This window comes from Phocoena phocoena, chromosome 21 (genome assembly GCF_963924675.1).
Source record: "Phocoena phocoena chromosome 21, mPhoPho1.1, whole genome shotgun sequence".
In the NCBI taxonomy this organism is placed as follows: domain Eukaryota; kingdom Metazoa; phylum Chordata; class Mammalia; order Artiodactyla; family Phocoenidae; genus Phocoena; species Phocoena phocoena.
The window spans coordinates 15,002,954-15,023,041 of record NC_089239.1 but is presented as its reverse complement, the minus strand read 5'-3'; the positions used below and the strand labels follow the sequence as shown (position 1 = coordinate 15,023,041).

General features: G+C 48.4%; 1 protein-coding gene across 1 annotated transcript in view; it reads right to left on the bottom strand.

Moving 5' to 3' along the window:
• The window catches only part of PRAG1 (PEAK1 related, kinase-activating pseudokinase 1), a 42,683-nt gene extending 23,607 nt beyond the window's left edge, over window positions 1-19,076 (bottom strand). The window contains exons 1-2 of the mRNA XM_065900044.1: window positions 18,747-19,076; window positions 14,896-16,733 (exon numbers count right to left, since the gene is read on the bottom strand). Of these exons, the coding sequence (XP_065756116.1) occupies window positions 14,896-16,733; window positions 18,747-19,076 (2,168 nt within the window). The remainder of the gene's footprint in view (window positions 1-14,895; window positions 16,734-18,746) is intronic.
• Window positions 19,077-20,088: the final 1,012 nt, after the last annotated feature.

Here is a 20,088-nt window from a genome sequence, read left to right as displayed (position 1 = left end):
CACTCTTATCAGCTGCAGCGAGAGCCGGGCGCACAGATGTCTTTGCTCCGCGCTGTGATAAATGACTTGCTCTTGTTCAGACTTCCTTCCCTGCCTCCCCACGTTGATTAGACACAGTCAAGGAGAGCAGCGTGAAATACACAGCCAGTGGCACAGCGTCCTTAGAGACCTGAGCCCTGCAGCTGCTGCCCGGTGTTTGCAGAATGGCTTTTCCCCCCATTGTCCTTGGAGAAAGAAGCCTTGCCAGAGTTTTCTCCATACTGTATTAGTAGAAAGCTGCAAAAAATAATAATAATCCAGCCGGAAGAGCCATCTGCCAGACTTCCTCATTTGTAGGAAAAAAGCCGAGTCTAAAAATACCCCCTGAGTTTTCAGAATGTCCAAAATTTTTAACGGATACTGGACCCCAGTGTGGGTCAGAGATTGTATCTCGAACTTCACATGGCTACTAGAATCCTCATGCGGCAACACAACTTAAAGTGTGACACAGGCACGGTTTCATTCTCACAGCCGACTTTGGTTTAGTTCACATCCATTTGGTTGAAAACTTTTTGCTTCTGGAGCAGAAGATAGGAAAAGTCACATAATGCCAGCATGCAGTTTTAGACTAGCTCTCCAGACCCTGGTACACAATCACACCACCCAGTCTTTGGATTGGGCAAGTTCACTGCTAAGTTTAGCCTTTTGGAGAAGCCCTTGCGGGTAGCTCTGAAAGCACAAACACGTTAGAAAACTCTATATACCTTGTTTACATTACCAAGAAGTGAAAACAGACTGGTTTAGATGCGAATAAATCAAGTCATGCCTAAATCAAAGAATGAGAGCCTCTTACCATCCCGGACTCCAGCCTGCAGTGCTGTGATCATCCGCATGGCCCCCCAGAGCCTGGGGATGGGCCGTGCCAGTGACCGTGGGGTCCTGTGGAGCAGCCCTGAGGATGAAGGGCCAGCTTCAGAGGCGGCTGAGAGTGCCCTGTCAGACTGCTGTGAATTCACCAGCTCAGAGCTCTCCGTTTCCCCTCAGTTCCTCTCTGACTTTTCTATAAAATGCACTTCCTGCAAAAGCACAGGAAAATAGGGACGGCTTTGCCTCTGTGACCTGCAGCTTTCAATCTCCAATTGTCCTGTTGGGCTGCATCATTAGAAGCAATTCAAATACCCTCTCAAATACACTCGGTTTCACCCCATTCACTCTCTACTATTTGGCCACATCCTGAAGTCAAAATCATTCAATGATTTGAGCTAAAACATGGGGTTTGCTTGGTGAATAAGAGCACCCCGTTTTTATTTATCTTATGCCTGTAAGACCTGCAGTGCATCCCCCATCCTGTCTCTTCTGACTCTCAGATTTTCCAACGAATAAATATTGACTGCCTGCTGCGTGCCGGGCACTGTATCAGGTCTTGTGCATACAATAGTGAGTAGAGGTGACACCGTCCCTGCTTCAACAACCCTTCCCTGGTGGCACAGTGGTTAAGAATCCACCTGCCAATGCAGGGGACACGGGTTCGAGCCCTGGTCCGGGAAGATCCCACATGCCACGGAGCAACTAAGCCCGTGCGCCACAACTACTGAGCCCGCACGCCTAGAGACCGTGCTCCGCAACAAGAGAAGCCACCACAACGAGAAGCCCACGTACCACAACGAAGAGTAGCCCCTGCTCACTACAACCAGAGAAAAGCCCGCGCGCAGCAACGAACACCCAATGCGGCCCAAAATAAATAAATAAATAAATTTAAAAACATATTTATCTACAACCTGGTAGATAAATATTGATCAATCTCCTTTCAAAAAGTATATACAGTGTTCAAGCCACATCTTCCAAAAAGACCTGCAGCCTTGGGGTAGATCATCCTGACTGAAAATCTTTCCAAAATTCTACTCTCATAATGATGACCAACCCTGAAGAGCCCTACATGGAGCTCTTGTAAGTATTCTGGACCTTGGCAGCCATACTAGATCAGCTCTGGTCCTCTATGGTGACAGAAACACACACCCTGGATTTTCTTTGACACTCCCTATTTCAAATATTTCCCCACACGGTCTGTACATTAGAACATATGCCTAGTTTTTAGTTTGGAAAAAAATTATCACCATTTTGGTTAATCAATACCTATTACTTATGCTCATATATACTTTGCTCTAATGGGGCTAGCCTCCCACTGGCCGCAAAGCACCCTGCATTCCTGTCCTTTCCCCACCTTGGCACAGAGGAAAACATTCTCTCTCCCCTTCAAACCTTTTCCATCCCCAAGACCTAGCAGCAGGATCACTCACCTAAAAACCCTTCCTAAACCACCTCAATCTTCTCTGACTGGTCTCTCCCCTCTGGAACTCACACCAAACAGTCTGATTCACATCACTAAGCATTTGGTTATAATCCTGGTTAGATTACTCTGTTTCATGTGAAATAGGCTTGTTGCCACCACAATTATAAACTGTTTGAGGAGCTGTGTCATAGTCAGGACATGCTGGAACACAGAGTAATTATTAAATACTTCTTGATTAAGTTTATCTGCCTCTGTTTCAATAACTGGGAGGCATCTAGGAGGATAAATGTTTCCTTTAAGAAAAGAATTACACTTGCCCAGCTACACTTGCCCAGCAAAACTTGCAAAAGGGGCAAAACTTGCAAGAGGCAGGGACACTGAGTAAACAACAGCCCTCAGCAAAGCTGGACCTTTCTCATATCTACAAAATATAACAGTCCCAAAATATCCTGAATTTACACAATCTTGCAGTTAAAAAATTTTCTTTTCAAGAGATGGGATGAGAAAGGCAGATAGCTACACCAGAAAGGTTCTTATTGTTTTTACCTTTAGTGCTCTTTGATGAAGATGCTATGGGAGTTATTTTGCAAGTGTCTAAGTGCCAAATGAAGGAACTAAAGGATCCAGTCTGCTCTGGGGCAGGTTTCCCCGCTGATTTATTAGCATGTATAAAGATAGGAAATCAGTTTCATTTTGGGTCAGATGACCTTTACGGTCCCCACGGTGCAGACTTGTTAATTTGCATTTGCAGTTAATGCACTGGTGACTGCTGGGGCTCTTCAAGCTGAAAAAGCCTTTGGTTCAACCCAAAAATGAATGTGCTCTGCATTCAGTGGAAACCATTTAAAAATAGAAATAAAGCCTTTTTTTTTTTTTTTTCTTTCTTGCGGTACACGGGCCTCTCACTGTTGTGGCCTCTCCCGTTGAGGAGCACAGGCTCTGGACGTGCAGGCTCAGCGGCCATGGCTTATGGGCCCAGCCGCTCCGTGGTATGTGGGATCTTCTCGGACCGGGGTACGAACCCGTGTCCCACTGCATCGGCAGGCGGACTCTCAACCACTGCGCCACCAGGGAAGCCCAAGCCACGCTTATTTTTAAAGACAGTGGTAAGTGCGCCTGTGCACGCACGCACGCACGCACGCCTGCACCTACACACACATCTTTAGGTTACTAGTTAGCTAGTATAAAAATGGATAAAAATGCTTAAATTGGTCAAATGGAAATTTGGAGCCATTTGCCCTGACTATACAGAGATATACTTTGGCGTTGAGAGACACAAATGGTTTTAAAAGATGACCTTTCCTGTCTTGGAAAATCAGTCTCTTATTTGTGGCCGCAAGTCTGCGTGGCTGTGTCCTTCCCCAAGGAGGTTCTGGTGCAGGAGTGAGAAGGGCAGATATTTGCAACTACCAAGCGTGGGGAGGTTTCAGCTAAGGCTGAGGATGGGGAGACCAGCTGTTGAGAGCAAGTAAGAGAGTACGGAAGAACACAGCGGCTGGACCCCATCACCTGGTCCACTACGTTTACACCTCCAATCCCATCACCTGAGAACAATAAGTCTTCAACTCCTGGCCTGTTAAGCCAAGGTGGAAGCTCTTACATCTGTTCACACAGGGGCAGATGGGAAAGAAGATGATGAATAACCACTGGAAGTAACTGCACTGAACAACTGCAATCCACAGAGGGGCCCCTCCCACCAGCTGCTCCTGCCCACAGGCCAGCATAGCGTGGAAGGACCCTCTGGAGCCTTTGGGAACAACAGCAATGTAAGCATTTGAATAGCTTCCCAGACAGATTTCAGAGTCACCCAGGAAGGCCACTGATGTAGTTAAGAGCATGAACACTGGGGCTCCGCTGCCTGGGTTTGGGGTCCTTGCTCCACTGCTTACTGGCTAGGTGTCTTGGAAAAGACGCTTAATCTCTCTGTGCTATAGCTTCCCATCCATAAAATGGAGATAACAATACTACTTACCTCATTGTGGGGAAGGAGAGTGGTTAGGAAGGTTCAATGAGTTAATATTTAAAAAGCACTAAAAACAGCACCAGGTACATAGAAGGTACTGGTTATACAGAAAGATGGGTGGATGGGTGGATGAATGGATAGATGGGGAGAGAGACAGAGAGAAGACTTCAGCAGCCTCCAGCAAACCCAGTAATTCTTTCTGCGACCTGGATAGAAGCAGAAAATGGATGGGCTAGAGATTTCACTCTCTTGGTACTTTGAAGAGACCCAAAAAAGAAAGTTCATCAGGGTGATTCTCTGAGGACATGCATTATTCTAAAATAACTAGGAAGAGTTGACTTGTCTGTCATCCAGACCTCAGTTTGAATCTACATATTCAAGAGCTTGATAAACTGTAGTGTAGCTCCAGGTTCAGGGGCTGACGTAGTCTTCAGATGACCAGGTAGCTTAGCTCCATTACACAAAAATTTAGAAACAGAAGAACCTCTTTTATTATATTAGCCTGCCTCCCCACTGTAAAAAAAAGAACCTCCCATGATTCCTTCCCCCTTCACACCACCTCCCCACCCTCTAGCACACAGAAGACTTCCAGTGATGGACTGAACTAAAACTGTACTGAGTTGTTGCTCACCAACCTGGGAATCGCCGCTGTTCTAGTCCTGACCTATTCCTGTTGGAATCAATCCACCACAATGATCTCTGCCTGGCCAGAATCTTTTTGTTTCTAGACTACTGATTTTGGCAGCCCTGCTTTCAGAATGATCTTTCCCTCCTTCTCTTGACTCAGCAAATGCTTCAAGTCCACTTTGTTGGCCCAGCTTCTGAGCCCAGCTATTGGGCTTAAGAAATCTGTATGTATTTATGTTAGATTTCATTCCTACCCTCCTGACTTGGGAGATTCAGGCTATTTGTAACTAAGCTCCTAGGATGATCTACTTCTCTACTCTCCACTTTGGTCCAGCCTGTTGCCTAATAAGGATAAGGTTCCCCTCCTACTCCTGGGTCAGTTTGTCAGCACCCTCTTACCTGCTCCCCAACAGCTTCATCTCCTGTCCACAGACTTAGCTGAACCCTCCCCACCCCAGGTAAGGGTTCTGGTCACCCAATTCCAACATGGGATGGTGTGCTCCTCACGCCATCAATTCTCGGACACCAGCTGGGTGTTCTACCATTCAACTCAATTCTGACACTATCTACCCAGAGACAGCATCAGGTTCCACAAGGTTAAGGGCTCAGTCCCACAAGACCGCCCTCTGTTGCAGACGACCGGCTAGGGTTAGACAGGTTGGAGGTTCCAAATTGGCTGCAGAAGCTCACAGAGAAACATTTTACTTAAAATTAAAAGCACAAGACTCAGGAAGAGCCAGATGGAAGAGATGCCTCGGGCAAGGTATAGGGAAAGGGCAGGGAGCTGCCACGCCCTCTCCCAGTGCCCCACAGGCCACATGTGCCACTTGCTTCACCAACCTGGAAGCTCTCTGAAGCCTGTCCTTTTGGGTTTTTATGGAGGCTTCATTACATTACGTATGCATGACTGATTAAATAATTTAAATCATTGGCCACTGGAGACAGATTCAACCACCAGTCCCTCTCCCCTCCCTGGAGGTGGTAGTGGGGGGTAAGACTGAAATACCGACCCTAATCACATGATTGGTTCCCCTGGCAACCGGCTTCATCCTTAGGTGAGGTCCAAAAGTCAGCTCATTAACATAATAAAAGACACCTTTATGGCTTTCGGCACTTAAGAAATTCCAAGGGTTTTAGGAGCTCTGTGCCAGCAATGGGGAGGAAGACCAAATGTAGATTTCTTATTATAAATCAAAATGTCACACTAGGTAACTCCAAACATCCTCACTCTTCACTAGGCAGCCCAGTGCTTCTCTAGGAAAGCACAAAACCGTGCAGACTGGGACCACAATTAACGCATGCTTCCTGACCATCTAGCTCTTGCGGCTCCCTGGCCATCCTTTCACTGGACCTCCCATTCTCCAAAGCAAGACTGCTGTTAAGTATTTCATCGCACACACATTTTACTTTTCTGTTTCCGTAGAGATGAATACCTGGGTTTGCTCCAACTCCCCGCTACTGTAAGCAATGTTGTTAAGATCTTCACTGGGGCTTCCCTGGTGGCGCAGCGGCTGAGAATCTGCCTGCCAATGCAGGGGACACGGGCTCGAGCCCTGGTCTGGGAAGATCCCACATGCCGCGGAGCAACTAGGCCCGTGAGCCACAACTACTGAGCCTGCGCGTCTGGAGCTTGTGCTCCACAACAAGAGAGGCCGCGATAGTGAGAGGCCCGTGCACCGCGATGAAGAGTGGCCCCCACTCACCGCAACTAGAGAAAGCCCACGCACAGAAACGAAGACCCAACACAGCCAAAAATAAATAAATAAAATTTTTTTTAAAAATTTAAAAATTAAAAAAAAAAAAAAGATCTTCACTGTATATGCCCCTAATTGGTCTGTGTGTGTTACCCTAAGGCATGGCTCAGGAATGAAGACCATGGGGACACAGTGTGGTCTCCTACTTAATTGTCCGGAGTAATTCGTTTTAGCTCCACTTACACCAAGTCCTCAATACTTGGTGATTAAATGACTATCAACATCAAGAAAGTCTCAGACTCTGTACTGTTGGAAGAGTCTTTCATTAGCTTTCCCTGCTTTCACAGGAAGCGCAGACCAGTATTTAAGGTAGGCCAAGAAGCTGGATCAAGGGGCTGGATTTAGGATTTACTGCAGACAATTCCCTGTTTCAAGAGAACACAAATATAGAGAAGGCATTTTGAGAGATTTGAAGGGAGGTCACCAAGTAAACGTAACAGATCAGTGAATATTCCTGTCCTGGTTTTCTTCTACTTTCTTACCTAGGGAGATGCGTTTTGTCCTCACGTTGAACATTTTTATTAAAAAGATGGCCTTGGGCTTCCTTGGTGGCGTAGTGGTTAAGAATCCGCCTGCTAATGCAGGGACACGGGTTCAAGCCCTGGTCTGGGAAGACCCCACATGCCACAGAGCAACTAAGCCCGTGCACCACAACTACTGAGCCTGTGCTCTAGAGCCCGTGAGCCACAGCTACTAAGCCCGCATGCCACAACTACTGAAGCCCACGTGCCTAGAGCCCGTGCTCCGCAAGAAAAGAAGCCACGGCAATGAAGAGTAGCCCCCGCTCGCTGCAACTAGGGAGAAGCCCATGCACAGCAACAAAGACCGAACGCAGCCAAAAAGAAATAAATAAAAGAAATAAATTTATTAAAAAAAAAAAAGATGGTCTAACTTGCTACCAGTCAAAAAGACTTGGAAAAATTATATGTAATATGAATTATGAAAACAATAATTTGTCTTCAATTTCCAAAATTTAAATTTATATTATAATATTTAATTTCCAATTAAAAAACTATTCCTCCAAAAGATTCTGACATACCTCCTAACCCGACCCCCTTACCCCCCAATCTGGGACACAGAAAGTCAGTGCTATAAGTCAAAGAGGGTGAGGCTAAGTGAAAATTCATTGTTTAATGAGATTTAAGGACCGAAAATGTAAATTTAAGGTCTATAAGGAAAATAATACTTTAAATATTGGATACTAGACTTAATGGTAACTGTTTTTTACTAAAACAGAGTTCCCAAAATGCATGGAATGTTCATAATCACTCATTAAACTTCACAGAATATTCACAGTTCACTCATTAAGAGAAAACCAACCATTTTGGCACAATAGTCTGAGATTGAGGCTGTAATCAGAGAGGAAGACCATCTTTTGCAAACTCTTTGCTTTGGGCCATGTGGGCTGGACAGACCACACACCCCTCCCAGGTATGAACTTTTAAATTAGTATACAAAACAGTTATTGACTACCAATGATTTTGCATCACCGATGGTGAACTTTAGATTCCAAAGCTGGATTGGCAAGCAGGTGGCACACATGTCTGCACTCCCCCCTCGTATAACGTGCAGACAGTACTGATGGACGATGGCAAGCTCTCCTGCAGGGTGGGCACGTGGCCTCACTGTTTTCCATGAAGAGCTCCAGACTGGTACTCCAACGGATTGCAGCTGGTGTGGAGGATGCAACCTAACTTGTGGTGCGAGAATATGCAGTCACAAAACCCTCCTTTTGATCTGCACACATTCATAAGGATTATTTTAAGTGACCTCCTCACTACGACTGATTTTAAAATTCCAAGGACTCTTCTTCCCTTTTTCCTGATCTTCAAGGTCTTATTACTAATTAATGTGTCTATTTATCTCAACCATTCATGGTTTTATCCAAGGTGGCTGGATTTTCATTCATTTTGACTGTCTACAGAGCTCCTGAAGTCAGGAGCCATTCTGGAGGGTTTCTACAACTCAGGGACATACGGTGCACACACCGCCAATTATGGGCCTAAAACACAAGTTTTAAACTCTAGGGAAAATTTTTATAGCACGTGCATAAATGGGCACGAAACGGCTAAAAACCAAACTGACAGGAAGTCAGGGGGATCATTTGACAGTGACAGATACTAAAATTAACTGGAGAGTAAAATATCTGAGTAAAAAGGGAAGGATTTTTTTAAAGTAGTCTTTAATCTGGAACTTCCCCTTTGCCCCCAATGGAGAACACTTGTTTATATAAGTCTGCCTGTTAAAAAAGTACAGAGAATAAACTGTCCAGGGCATCAGACAAAAGTGGAATCAGGGGATTTTACAGAGCTGTATGGGAACTGCACGAACACCCTTAATACCCAGCATTTTTAGGGATCTGCTCAAAAGCCAATAGAAAGAAATAATGAGCGATTTTAGCACAGAGGATGAAGACTCTCATCTTAAACTCTGAAAAGTATTAGCTACAGAAATGGCTGCTGAGGATTCTTTGTAGTTGGTCTATCTACCCTGATAGAGGGAAACGCAAGCCTTTTCATGATCGCCAAACAACAAATTTCTTGCACTACAAATAGAGAATAGAGGTGTGAGTTCCACACCTCAAAGGTAGGCTGGCTATTCTAGGAACAAAGTCCCTTTGATCACTTGATGGGCAGAGGGGGCTTGATCATATGGCCCATGCTTGTGTTTCCCAACCCACCTCGGAAAGCACAGAAAATCTATTCTCAGAGAAATTAAACCACACCCTAGAATTCCTTGCAATTCATGGGTGGGGGGAAAAAGTCCTTAGGTGATTACTGCCTGAAAGGAACATTCTTGCGGCAAGAGAGGGCTGGGCTCCACACACCTGCTCAGCTTTAAAAAAAAAGAGCAAATGTACAATCGTTGGAGAGTAATTAATCCATGAAAGGATGCATTGTGCCCTCATGGTGTTTGCCCACCTTGAAGCATTAATAATTATTAACTTCAGTTTCTTTAACTCAAGGCGACAATGTTCTATTGAGCAAGGCTGGCCACAGAATTATAATGGGGTGTCCAGTAAAAAATAAGGCCAAGATCTGTAGTTCCCTCTGGCCTTTCTTCCCCCAATTCAATAATCTTTTATTGAATACCTACTATGTCCCAAGGTATCCTATGGGAAAGTCAAAGGAAAATGTATAAAACATGGTTCTTGTACTCCCAAGAGTTTACAAGCTTTCAGAGAGATATGAATATGAATCCAGTTTAGTTCAAGACGCTACATTAGCTGCCAAAACAGAGGCAAGAAAAGAGCACTGGGGCCACCCGAAACCTGGGTGTCAGAAAGATACTTTGATACAAGTATTTAATGATGCTACTTGTTCCTTTTCCAATATTTCTTCATGCGCAAAACATAAAGTTAGGTGCTTTGGGCCATGATGAAATAAACAGGGTATGGTCTCTGCCTACTACTGTCTAGTGGATAAAAATTTCTTGAGCATCTACACGTGCCCGGCATCGAACAGGATATTTTGGGATGACAGATGGTTAAGCATGCTTTTCACCTTCAAGGAGCATCTGGATTTTTTTTTTTTTTAATAAATGGTTATGTATATGCCGTACTATGTGTGATCTTGTATCAGGTCAAAGGACCTTAAAGGAAGGACTATTTTTTCATTACTCCTGGACACCAAGCCGAGCTTACCTTGGCCTTACTGAATAGAACAAGGAATCTGGTGAGAGTCCAGATGCTATGGTAAACAGTCTCATCAAAAGCAATCAAAGCAGGAGTGAACCTTTCGTGGTCATTTTGCACATCTGCCGATTTAATTCATACCAACTCAACCCTCAGGGGCCTTAAGGGGCAGAACCCCAGTCACTGGCTTTTTAGCACCTTGCACAAAGTGTAACAGAAAGTAGGCAATTAGTAGATATCTGATGAATAAAATAAAGAATCTCTAATCCCTAACCTTCACCATGGATGCCTGCTCAAAAATGGAGAGAATATTGTAAATATTTCATATATATGAAAATCAGTGGTTTTTAAAAAAATTACAGAATAGGAAGAGAGGAATCAATTTGATTTCTCCCTGCTTCAGCATCACTAGATATCCCATGTCAGGTTCTACCCACAAACTCATGGGAAGAGGCCAGCTAGTAATTTCCCTCTGGCACAGAGCAGGATATAAACTTGTATTGTTGATACTTGTGCTTTGTTCTGTTTGCCAAACTTTGTGTGTGTGTTGAGGGGGGCGGGGTGTGGAAGGCAATTTCTCCCCCTGAAGTATGCCCAGTATTCAGTCTCCCCTGGACCGACTCGACCTCCAGCTGACTTAGTTTTGTCAAAAAGGCTAAACATAGAGAAGATTCTTGAAGCACATACAGTGCTTTCCAATACAAACTGTGATCTTCAGAATGCCACCCAGAAAAACCTGTTGTACATGAAGAGTGTGGGATTTCTTAGTAAATTGTTGCCATCCCATTGTAATCCACTACAGTAGAAAGGGCTTCAAGAATAAAGCATTTGGAGGTTTCATCAGATTGGATATGGGGTCTGGAGACAATGACCCATCTCACTCATCTGACTCCCATCCTCAAGGTCATGCTAAGAGATCATGTGATTGAGAGACCACACCATGAAGTCGTTTTGGTTCCTCTGGATAGCAACGTGGCCACTTCTGTGTGCAGAAAAGACCTCCATCTTTGACACCATCACCACCTGTCTGCTGAGAAGCCATGTGGAAGGGAGGGAGGGAGGGAAATTAGGAATGAACGGAAGTCCAGGAAAGACTCAGTCTCTGCCCCCAGAATCCCTGCAGAGGAGGAGGAGAACTTAGTACTCTTGGGTTAAAATTACAATAAGCATGAGTGATAACTTGAAAACAAAGTCATCCCTCACTTTCTTGGGGAAACGTTTCTTTCTTTTGATTAGTCTCACCTGGGGCCAGACCATGTGGAAACTAAAACCCTATAAACCTGTCTTATTTCTCAGTCAGCTGTTGTCCTCCAATTCCACCTCCGAGTTCAGGTCTACCAGCCTAATTTGGGGTTTCTTTGTGAAATGCCTGTTCTGCATTAATCAGATGATTTTCCCTCAACTGACCTTGTCATTCAAAAGCCATAAGTCATTTAAAACGCAGTTTGCATCCACAAGGAAATAAAAGGCAGAAATAAATTTGATTTTTTCGCATCTTAATTACTCCCCCAGGCACTGGCTGCTCTCATTAAACTGCCTTAAGTCTTGAACGTGACATTTAAACTAAGAAGTCCACACTTCCTTCCTGCAGGTTTTCATTTTCTAACCAGCAATATTTGTTGACCCTCACCTTCCAACTCTGCTCTAAAGTGGAGCAGGGGTGACCCAGACTCAGTGGGGTCAGTTAGGCTGAGTAGGTGTGAGCTTGTACAGGTAGGAGGTTGCCTTGGCAGCAGCAGGTAAAGAAGGACCCAGGGCCCTTACCTGCCCGGGAGGAGGGGTGGGCATATACTTAAACACCTCTAAATGGCTTTCAGGCATTAAATGAGTATTGAGAGCCTTCGTCCTACATGGCATTACAGCAAGAGTTTCCTCAGGAACCCTAATGGGAGTTTACAGAGGATGATATCTCAAAACAGATAAGCTACTGCCAGCCATTCAAAACAAGACCACAGGAAAGCCAAGCCACTCTCAACATCTTTTTTTTCTTCCCTCCAAGTGAGTCAGTTTTGTAAAACAGGACCGTAGGAGCACGATTCTTTCTTCTTCCATAATGGCCCAAGAAAGTAGGTGGATCTGCTTAAGTAAGTGTTAGTAAAGAGTAACACCACCTTGCATGCAGCAGCCCCCTTCTCTAGAGCTGTGAGGGTACATAATACACATCGTGACAGCAGTTATCTTTGTTCACAGGTGAGCTTGATCCTTAGAAACAGGACCCACTGAACAGATGACCCATGTGAAGAAATTAACCTGGGATGTCGCTCAATGACCTTCCAGCATTTTTCCGTCTTGGAAAACTGACATCAGCCTGCGATAGTCACCAATGTGGTGCTGGTATCGGTACTGGATCAACTGTGGGCTGCATTCTCATCAATACTCTGATGTGCCATCACATGGCTAGGTTTGAAGGCTGTGGGTTCCTGACACCCTCCTCAAAGGAATTCAGTACGTACAGTACCGAGTTCCAGAAATAAAAGTCAATTTATGGTCCTGAGCCTGCCCTCTTATCTCCTCATGGGAGAGATGTGATGATTCAAAAGAGAATGTTGGTAATGCTTGAAAAATCTTCCTCAAATGAATATATATATACTAGTTTGATTTATTTTAAGTGGTACCAGATGCTCTTTTCTTTTTTCTGTGTTCCCTTATGCTAATTTTATTTCCTAGATTTTTCTCCCCAAAGTTCTGAAAATAAAAACGGTTTTTTAAGAGCTGGCACCTAGAACTTCTGAGATTCCCACCTGGTTTATGTTTTATATAATCCAGTGGTTTTGTCATAAAAAACTGGCCCCCAAACTTGATCTCAATCAAGCCAGATGCTAACGAACATTCTACCTGAGTCACATTGTTACACTGGGTGACCGGGGTTTCTCCAAACATTATGATTCTCACCAAGAAAGTTTTAGTTCCTTCCCAAGGCTCAGGTGGTGTTCCTGGGATTGGGCCAGGCCCATTCCTACAGGGTGTGTGTGTCCCTGCCACTGTCAACAGCTTGGGGTGGCTTTTGCCTACATAACTAATCTCTGCATTGGATTCTGCTCATCTCACTCGAGTCTTTCAAGAACAGGGTGCTGCAAATGTATTACTATTATTAGCCCATTTTGGACAATAACTTGGAGGCCCGTTCACAGCGAGTGGCTTGCGTAAGATCACTTAACCTGTAGGTGAGACAGGCACAGCATGAACTCGATTTTCTGACTCCAAAGCCAGTGCTTTCCACCAACCTTCCCAGGCCTGAGGCAGACAGATACAATGCCCACGTTTTACTCGCATGCCCTGCCTGCTCCCTAAGCCGGCTGATGTGCCCTAGGTGTTTGGAAGCACAGACTTTGGAAGCAGACTGCCACGGATGGCCGTGTGACCTTGGCAGGTTACTCAGCTCTTCCTATCTGTTTCGTCATCTGTAGATGGTAATTCCTACTTCCTAGAGCTGTTCTGAGCATCAAATGAGTTAACATGTCTAAGTCTCTTAGCTCCCTGCCTGGCCCATAGTAAGTGCCATATAAATGGGAGCTCTTCTGAGCTGCCTCATTCATTTAGGGAGTGAAAACTGTAGCCCAAGAGTCTGCGGTCACCCTACGATCTGGAGGATGGCTGTCTACTCTGCATAGCAGGTGCCCAACTCAATACCAGAATAAAGTAGCGGTCCCAGAAAAAGCCCATGTTAGAACGCATCACAGCCCGTGATGCTTTGATGTTCAAAGTCAAGTGTCACAGCCGCTTCCCCCTGCGGTCAGTTCCCCGCTTCTGACATCAACCTGGAGGCACATGAGCTAAAACAGAACCAACAGAGATGACCCGACTGAAGGAAAGTCTGTTCGGAAAGGCTGTCAGCTTTTGAAAAACAGCAGGTTGCCCCTTTCCCTGATAGGAATCAGTTCTGCTCTGATAGAGGGCCATTTTTACCCCCCAGAATTTGAATTCCATGCACAACTCAATACCTTAAAAAAGGCATTTATTTTTCTTGGGCCTTTGAGAGGGACTTTAAACTGGACTTTAAACTCGGGCCTTTGAGAGCAGTGAAGCAGTAGAGAAAGCTTTCAGTTTCAGCATGCCACCATGAAACTATATATATATTTTTTTCTTTAAAAACCCACATCTGAGGGTTCCAAACCATGTGCAGCACCTCCTACTATTCTGCTTTTGGCTCCAAAGCCTAATCGCCATCATGGTCACAATTTAGGAGCCCTTGCTCCTTGGCCTCCCCATCTCTTTGCCTCTTGAGATTCTGTAGCATAGCCTCCTGGAGCCTTCTTTTCCATGTTTAAAGAAATGGGGAATTTCAGGATTTGGGGGGAAAAGCCTGCTGAAGACACTTCAGAGGGATGGAGAGAAAAAAGAGTACCAGATTATAAGAGGACGGGCACCAGGAAAGAGGGACAGCTTGGCATCGCTTCTTGGGAAGATGCCTTCCGAACAGCCAATCCCAAGCAGGGCACTGCTTGTAGGTTTGTGTGCTGAGCACCAAGTCACAGAAATTTACACAAAGGCACGAGGGCCTTTGGGCCGACACTGGTGCCTGGAGGTAGGGCTCTGAGCCTGGGCCTGATGGCTTCGGTACAGGTGGCAAAGACCAAGGTTTCTGGAAGAGGCCTCGGTCCTGCCAGATGAGCCCCGGAGTCGCGCGCACACACACAACTGTACTCACCGTGACTTCGGAGGCGGCGGGGGAGGCGAGAATGCCTCGATCCCACTTTTGTCCTTGGGGAACTCAAAGGCAAACGAGGCCGATTTGCTCATCCCGGTCCCGGCTTTGCTCTTTGGCCCAGAGGCGCCGTCTGTGGGGCGGGAGCGGAGCCAGGTGGAGGAGCTGCATGGGCCTGTGGGGCCACCGTCCACCCCTCTCCCCCAGCTTTGGCTCAGCAAGTCCTGCTCCACCTCCTCCTCTTCCTCTATCCGGCACTGGCGGCTCCAGGCGCCGGTCTGGTACCGGGGCCGCCTCTGGTCCGAGGCTGACGTGGCAGTGGCGGGCGGGGGGCCCCTGGCAGAGTCGCTGGCAGGGACACCGTTGGCCCGGCAGGAGGAAGCAGGGTCAGCGGGGCCCCTGGATGGAGGCTGGGGCCCAGTGACACCCGAGTTGCCTTCGCTGAGGTTGGGCTGGGGGGAGGCCGATGGGGACACTGGGGACCCTCCGGGGCTACTCTTGGACAGCTTGGGAGGGATGGCAGGCCTCCCCTTGGGCGTGCTCTCACTGGCACCGTGATGGCGGCTCTCCCTCGAGCTGAGCCCCTGCCCAGCCGAAGGCTCCCCTTCGCCTGCCTCAGGGGCCTGGCTCAGGGGCCCGCGAGGCCACTGCACCCCCACCGAAGAGTCGGGGCTGCTCAGGTAGATTGTCCGGTGGTCTTCTTCTGGGTGGGCCGCCATGACTGTGATGGTGGCCGCCACCTGGGGTGCCACCTCTGGGCCTTCCCTGTCCTGGCCCCAGCCAGACGCTGTTTTCTGAGCCCAGGTGTTAGCCATCCTCACCTGGCCCTGGCCCTGGCCCTGGGCAGCTGCTGCCTGTTCTGCCTTGGTCTGTGGCCTGGAAGGAACTGGAACAGCCTTCTTCCTCTTGGTGCTCTCAGCATAGATGGGTTCAGGCTGTGCAGTCTCCCCGGGGTGGGATGGGGCCTGGGGCTCCCCAGTCAGCCCCAGGCACCTGCTGGAGGCCACCCCGTGGCAGCCAGAGTCCTGCTGCTTCCCCGGCCCAGGTGCCTTCATGAGGGAGCAGGAATCGCTCTCGTGCTGGGGGACCAGGGGGCTGCTGGCGCGGCTACTGGCACTCCCGCAGGAGAGGCCATCCGAGGAGCTGGCGGCCTCTGAGGTGAGGGAGTGCTTCTTGGGGCCCAGGCGGGGTGGGTTCTCTGTCAGGCCCTGGCTGCGGCACTCCCCGGGGAAGCTCAAAGCCCGCCTCTCCTCCTCGGTTGGCTTCGAGCACATCCCCTGCTCCCAGCAGGCCGGCGAGCAGTCCCTGCAGCCCTGTCTGCGCCCGGAGTCCTCAGCCTGTGAGGCGTCCTGACCACCTGGGCTCCCAGGGCAGCAGTCCAGGATGGAGCAGTATTCTCCCCCTTCGCTGTCCCCTGAGGGCGAGCACCTTTGATCGCTGTCATCCTCCGAGGGCAGGGATTCCCGCAGGGGCTGTGCAGAGGGGTAGGGCCTGGGGCCCTTGTGGCAGCCAGAGGTCATCTCAGCAAAGGCAGCCAGTTTCTGGCGGAAGCTCTCCTGAGGGGAGGTCAGCTCTTGGTAGGGAATCATGGGTTTATCTTCTCGTCCAAGCTTCTCATCGGGGAAGCTCACTGGGTGGAAGGCGACACTCCGTTCCCCCCGGGACTCTAGGCTGTGCAGGCCGACCATGGCATAGGCAGGGGGGCAGCGAGGGTGCCCCCCGTCTGCCGGGGCCAAGGGCCCAGCAGGCTTCTGGACGCCTCGGAAGCTGCCCAGGTAAACTACTGGCACATCTTCCTGCTTCGGGGTGGGGAGCTTGCCGGGGGCTCGTCTCCAGATGACCTACACAGCCCCAAGGTTAAAAGACTTACATTAGACCTTGTCAGAGAAAAAAGGAAGAGAGAGAAAGTGAGAGGGCAGGGCCATGACACTGTAAACTGTCTTCCGAGCCACCATGAAGCAGGCGGGCAGCGTGCCTACCCTCTAACCTCCCCACAGCCTTCTTGTCATCACTGGGGGCCCGTGGAGCCACTGGGCTTCCCGTACACTGCACTCCTCAGCCCTGTCTGTAATTCTTTTGGCTTAGGTCTGTGAGGTAGGGGGGGAAAAACGCCAAAGAATAACGTTTTGCCTTCTCCCTCGAAACTGCTGGACGAGATAAGTTCTCCCAAGGGCTTCGAAATAGAGTTTGGGGTTTTGTTCAATTTTTGCTTTGTGTCCATTAGTGTTTTGATAACATTGTCACAGCACAAAGAAAACAAAGCCATAAAGCTTTTAAAAACACTTTGGGGGGCTTCCCTAGTGGCGCAGTGGTTGAGAGTCTGCCTGCCGATGCAGGGGACACGGGTTCGTGCCCCAGTCCGGGAAGATCCCACGTGCCGCGGAGCGGCTGGGCCCGTGAGCCATGGCCACACAGTCTGTGCGTCTGGAGCCTGTGCTCCACTACGGGAGAGGCCACAACTGTGAGAGGCCCGGGTACAGCAAAAAAAAAAACCAAAAAAAACCAAAAAAACACTTTGGGTGGGTGGTGGTGGGGTCAGAGGGCAGCAGGGTGAGGGCCAGTCTCCGAGCTGGGTCCCGGCTTCCTTGCTTCGCTCTGAGCTGTGCTCTTTCTCCCAGTTACAGGCAGTGACCTCAGCCGAGGCTGCATAAGTGGCTGGACTAGTCGAGCTAGAGACAGCGATGTGGGGTGGTCATTCCCATCACTGAAATCACTGTCCCCTCCTCCTTCCCCTCTAGTCTCCCCTATCCCCACTTTTAAAGCAGTCTCAAGGCAGGGTCGGCCTCTGGCTCCTTTCCAAGATGATTCAGAACAGAAAGAGTCCCTGGTTTACATCTGTGAAGGTCAAAGGTATCGAGAAAGGCCTGGGGAATGGGTGTAACCAGCTTCTGCAAAATGGAGCGGCTTTGAAGGGGACAGGAAGCTGAATGCAGCCCCAGGAGATGGCTCACCTTAGTCAAGCCTCCCTCGATTTAAAACTGACCTCTGATTTCACATACGCTCACACCCCCTTCCTGACCCACTGACTATGATATTTTAAGGAAAACTAGTTAAGTTCTTAGAATATGCCCTACGAATGCAGATTCCCAGAAGACATGTCTAGAGGCAGCAGGCTCCATGTGCCCTTTAAAAAATTAAACCTTGGTCAGGGTCACCTGGGGGATGAGTGGAATGGTCTAATCTCTAAGGATGTAATTGTCTTTAGTAATCCTAGATCAGAGCTGGAAAAACCCAAGCTTCGAAATTGAAAATATGAACACTGTCTGGGAGTTGGATGACATTATGGAATTACTGCTGACATTTTTAAGTGTGATAATGATATTTTTGTATAAAGACTTTATGTTTTAAAGACGTACTGACATGATGCAGTATGTGGGGTTTGCTTTAAAACCCCAGGTGGGGAAGGGAGGGTCGGGGCAGGGGTAGAGACGGAACAAGATTGGTCATGAGTTGATGATTGTTCAAGCTCACGCGGCAGGGTGGTGGATGCATGGGATTCGTTAAGCACTTCTTGCTACTTTTGTATATATTTAAAATGATCCATTAAATTAAAAAAATTTTTTTAACTTTTTAGAAAAAGCTTCATTCTGGTGTGCCCTGATACAGTCTTCAAATGAACTTGGGGGGACTGCATTGATGGTTCTCAGCCTAAAGGGACAGAGAGAAAGGAGGGCAGAGAGAAAAGAGAGGGCGGTAGTTGGGAAGGAGCAGTTTTGAGGTGAGCCGACAGGAAGCCACCCTGCAGGAGTCCTGCTGGGACAGCCCTCCTTGGCCGCCCGCCAGTCACCGGTGTTACAACAGGAGCAGCCTCGTAAAAATACCACAAAAATACCACGGGGCTGAGTCAGCCTCACCTGCGCAACTTCGGCACTCACGCCAGCCTCCGTCCACCCATCGGAGGCATCGGAGCTCATCATGGTGGGCTTCACGGCAATGGTGGGCTTGGAGTAGGGCGAGCTGCTCAGGCCTTCATCTTCCGGGCGGCCGCTCTCGGGCCTGGGGGGCAGGCGAGGCGGAGGGGGCAGGCTGCCGGCTCGGGGCTGGGGGCGGCCAGGTGCTGGCTGGTGGTCGGTGCGCAGGCAGAAGCAGTTTTTGCAGGACCCGGGCTTCCAGATGTGCTCCACAAAGTCGCTGCACGCAGACATTTTCGGGCTCTCGGGGTTCACTGGGATGGTCTGGTGCATCTTGAGCAGCAGGCGGGGTGCTGGTTCATCTTGCGCCTGGCTCCCTGCCGTGGTCTCAGGGGAGGCGGATGGGGCGCACAGGGCGGCTTCCTGGAAAGGCAGAACACTCCTCATCAGAGATCTCCCCTGCCAGAGGACGGGGGCGTGATCAATTCGAGCCTGACGATGTGACTGGGGAGCAGAGCGGGGAGCAGGGGGAAAGGAGGAGAAAGAGGTAAAGATGAATATTCTATTTATTCTGAGACCCTCACCCATTTGTCATGAGGCTCTTAATCCCTTTCTAGTGGTGTGGCCTTAGAAAAGCCGTAAAAGCTAAACACGGCTCTGTTGCTTGAGTAGAGAGCGTAAAAGACACTTCAGTCCCCTAAACTCCTGAGTGCTTGGAGGTTTGGGGCAGTTAACGGGAAGAAACCGCACAGGGCTGGCGATGAGAAGCTTGTGGCTGACCCATGCCTCCCCTGCTGCTAGGGGTCTCGAGCCTGGGACTCTGCCCCAGAGAAACAAGAACTACCAAGTAGGACAGCAGATAAAAATCGTGGCTTCTGGAAGACAAGCCACAATTTTTAACCAAGAATGATGTGTGTGGGGAGGCAGGCCTGGGCTCTGAAATCAGCACTGTAACCCATACTTGTGAGGATATGGAGACAGAAGTGGTGAGCAAGGGGGGAGGTGGGGTGCCGGCTGCCCCCCAGGGACCTTTGTCAGAAGGTCTGGCATCTTGGGAATTCGCCCTCCCCGGCCCCCCTTTCTTAGTATGCCTCATTCAATCCAGGGCTCAGTGAGATCAATACAGCCAGAGCTGCAGGGCCAGGGGGAAACCGAAAGAGAGATCCATGGTCACGACAGCCCTGTGGTCTAGGGCTGGTTAGGCTACAACAGAAGGAAGAGATGATCACAGCTATTTTCCCTACGAGGCCCCTGAAGGGGAGGCAGTGAGCTTGCTGAAAGAGTTTGTTGCCTCTGACAGTAAAAACTGAGAGTTTGCACCATAGAATTCACTCGGTAAATTCAC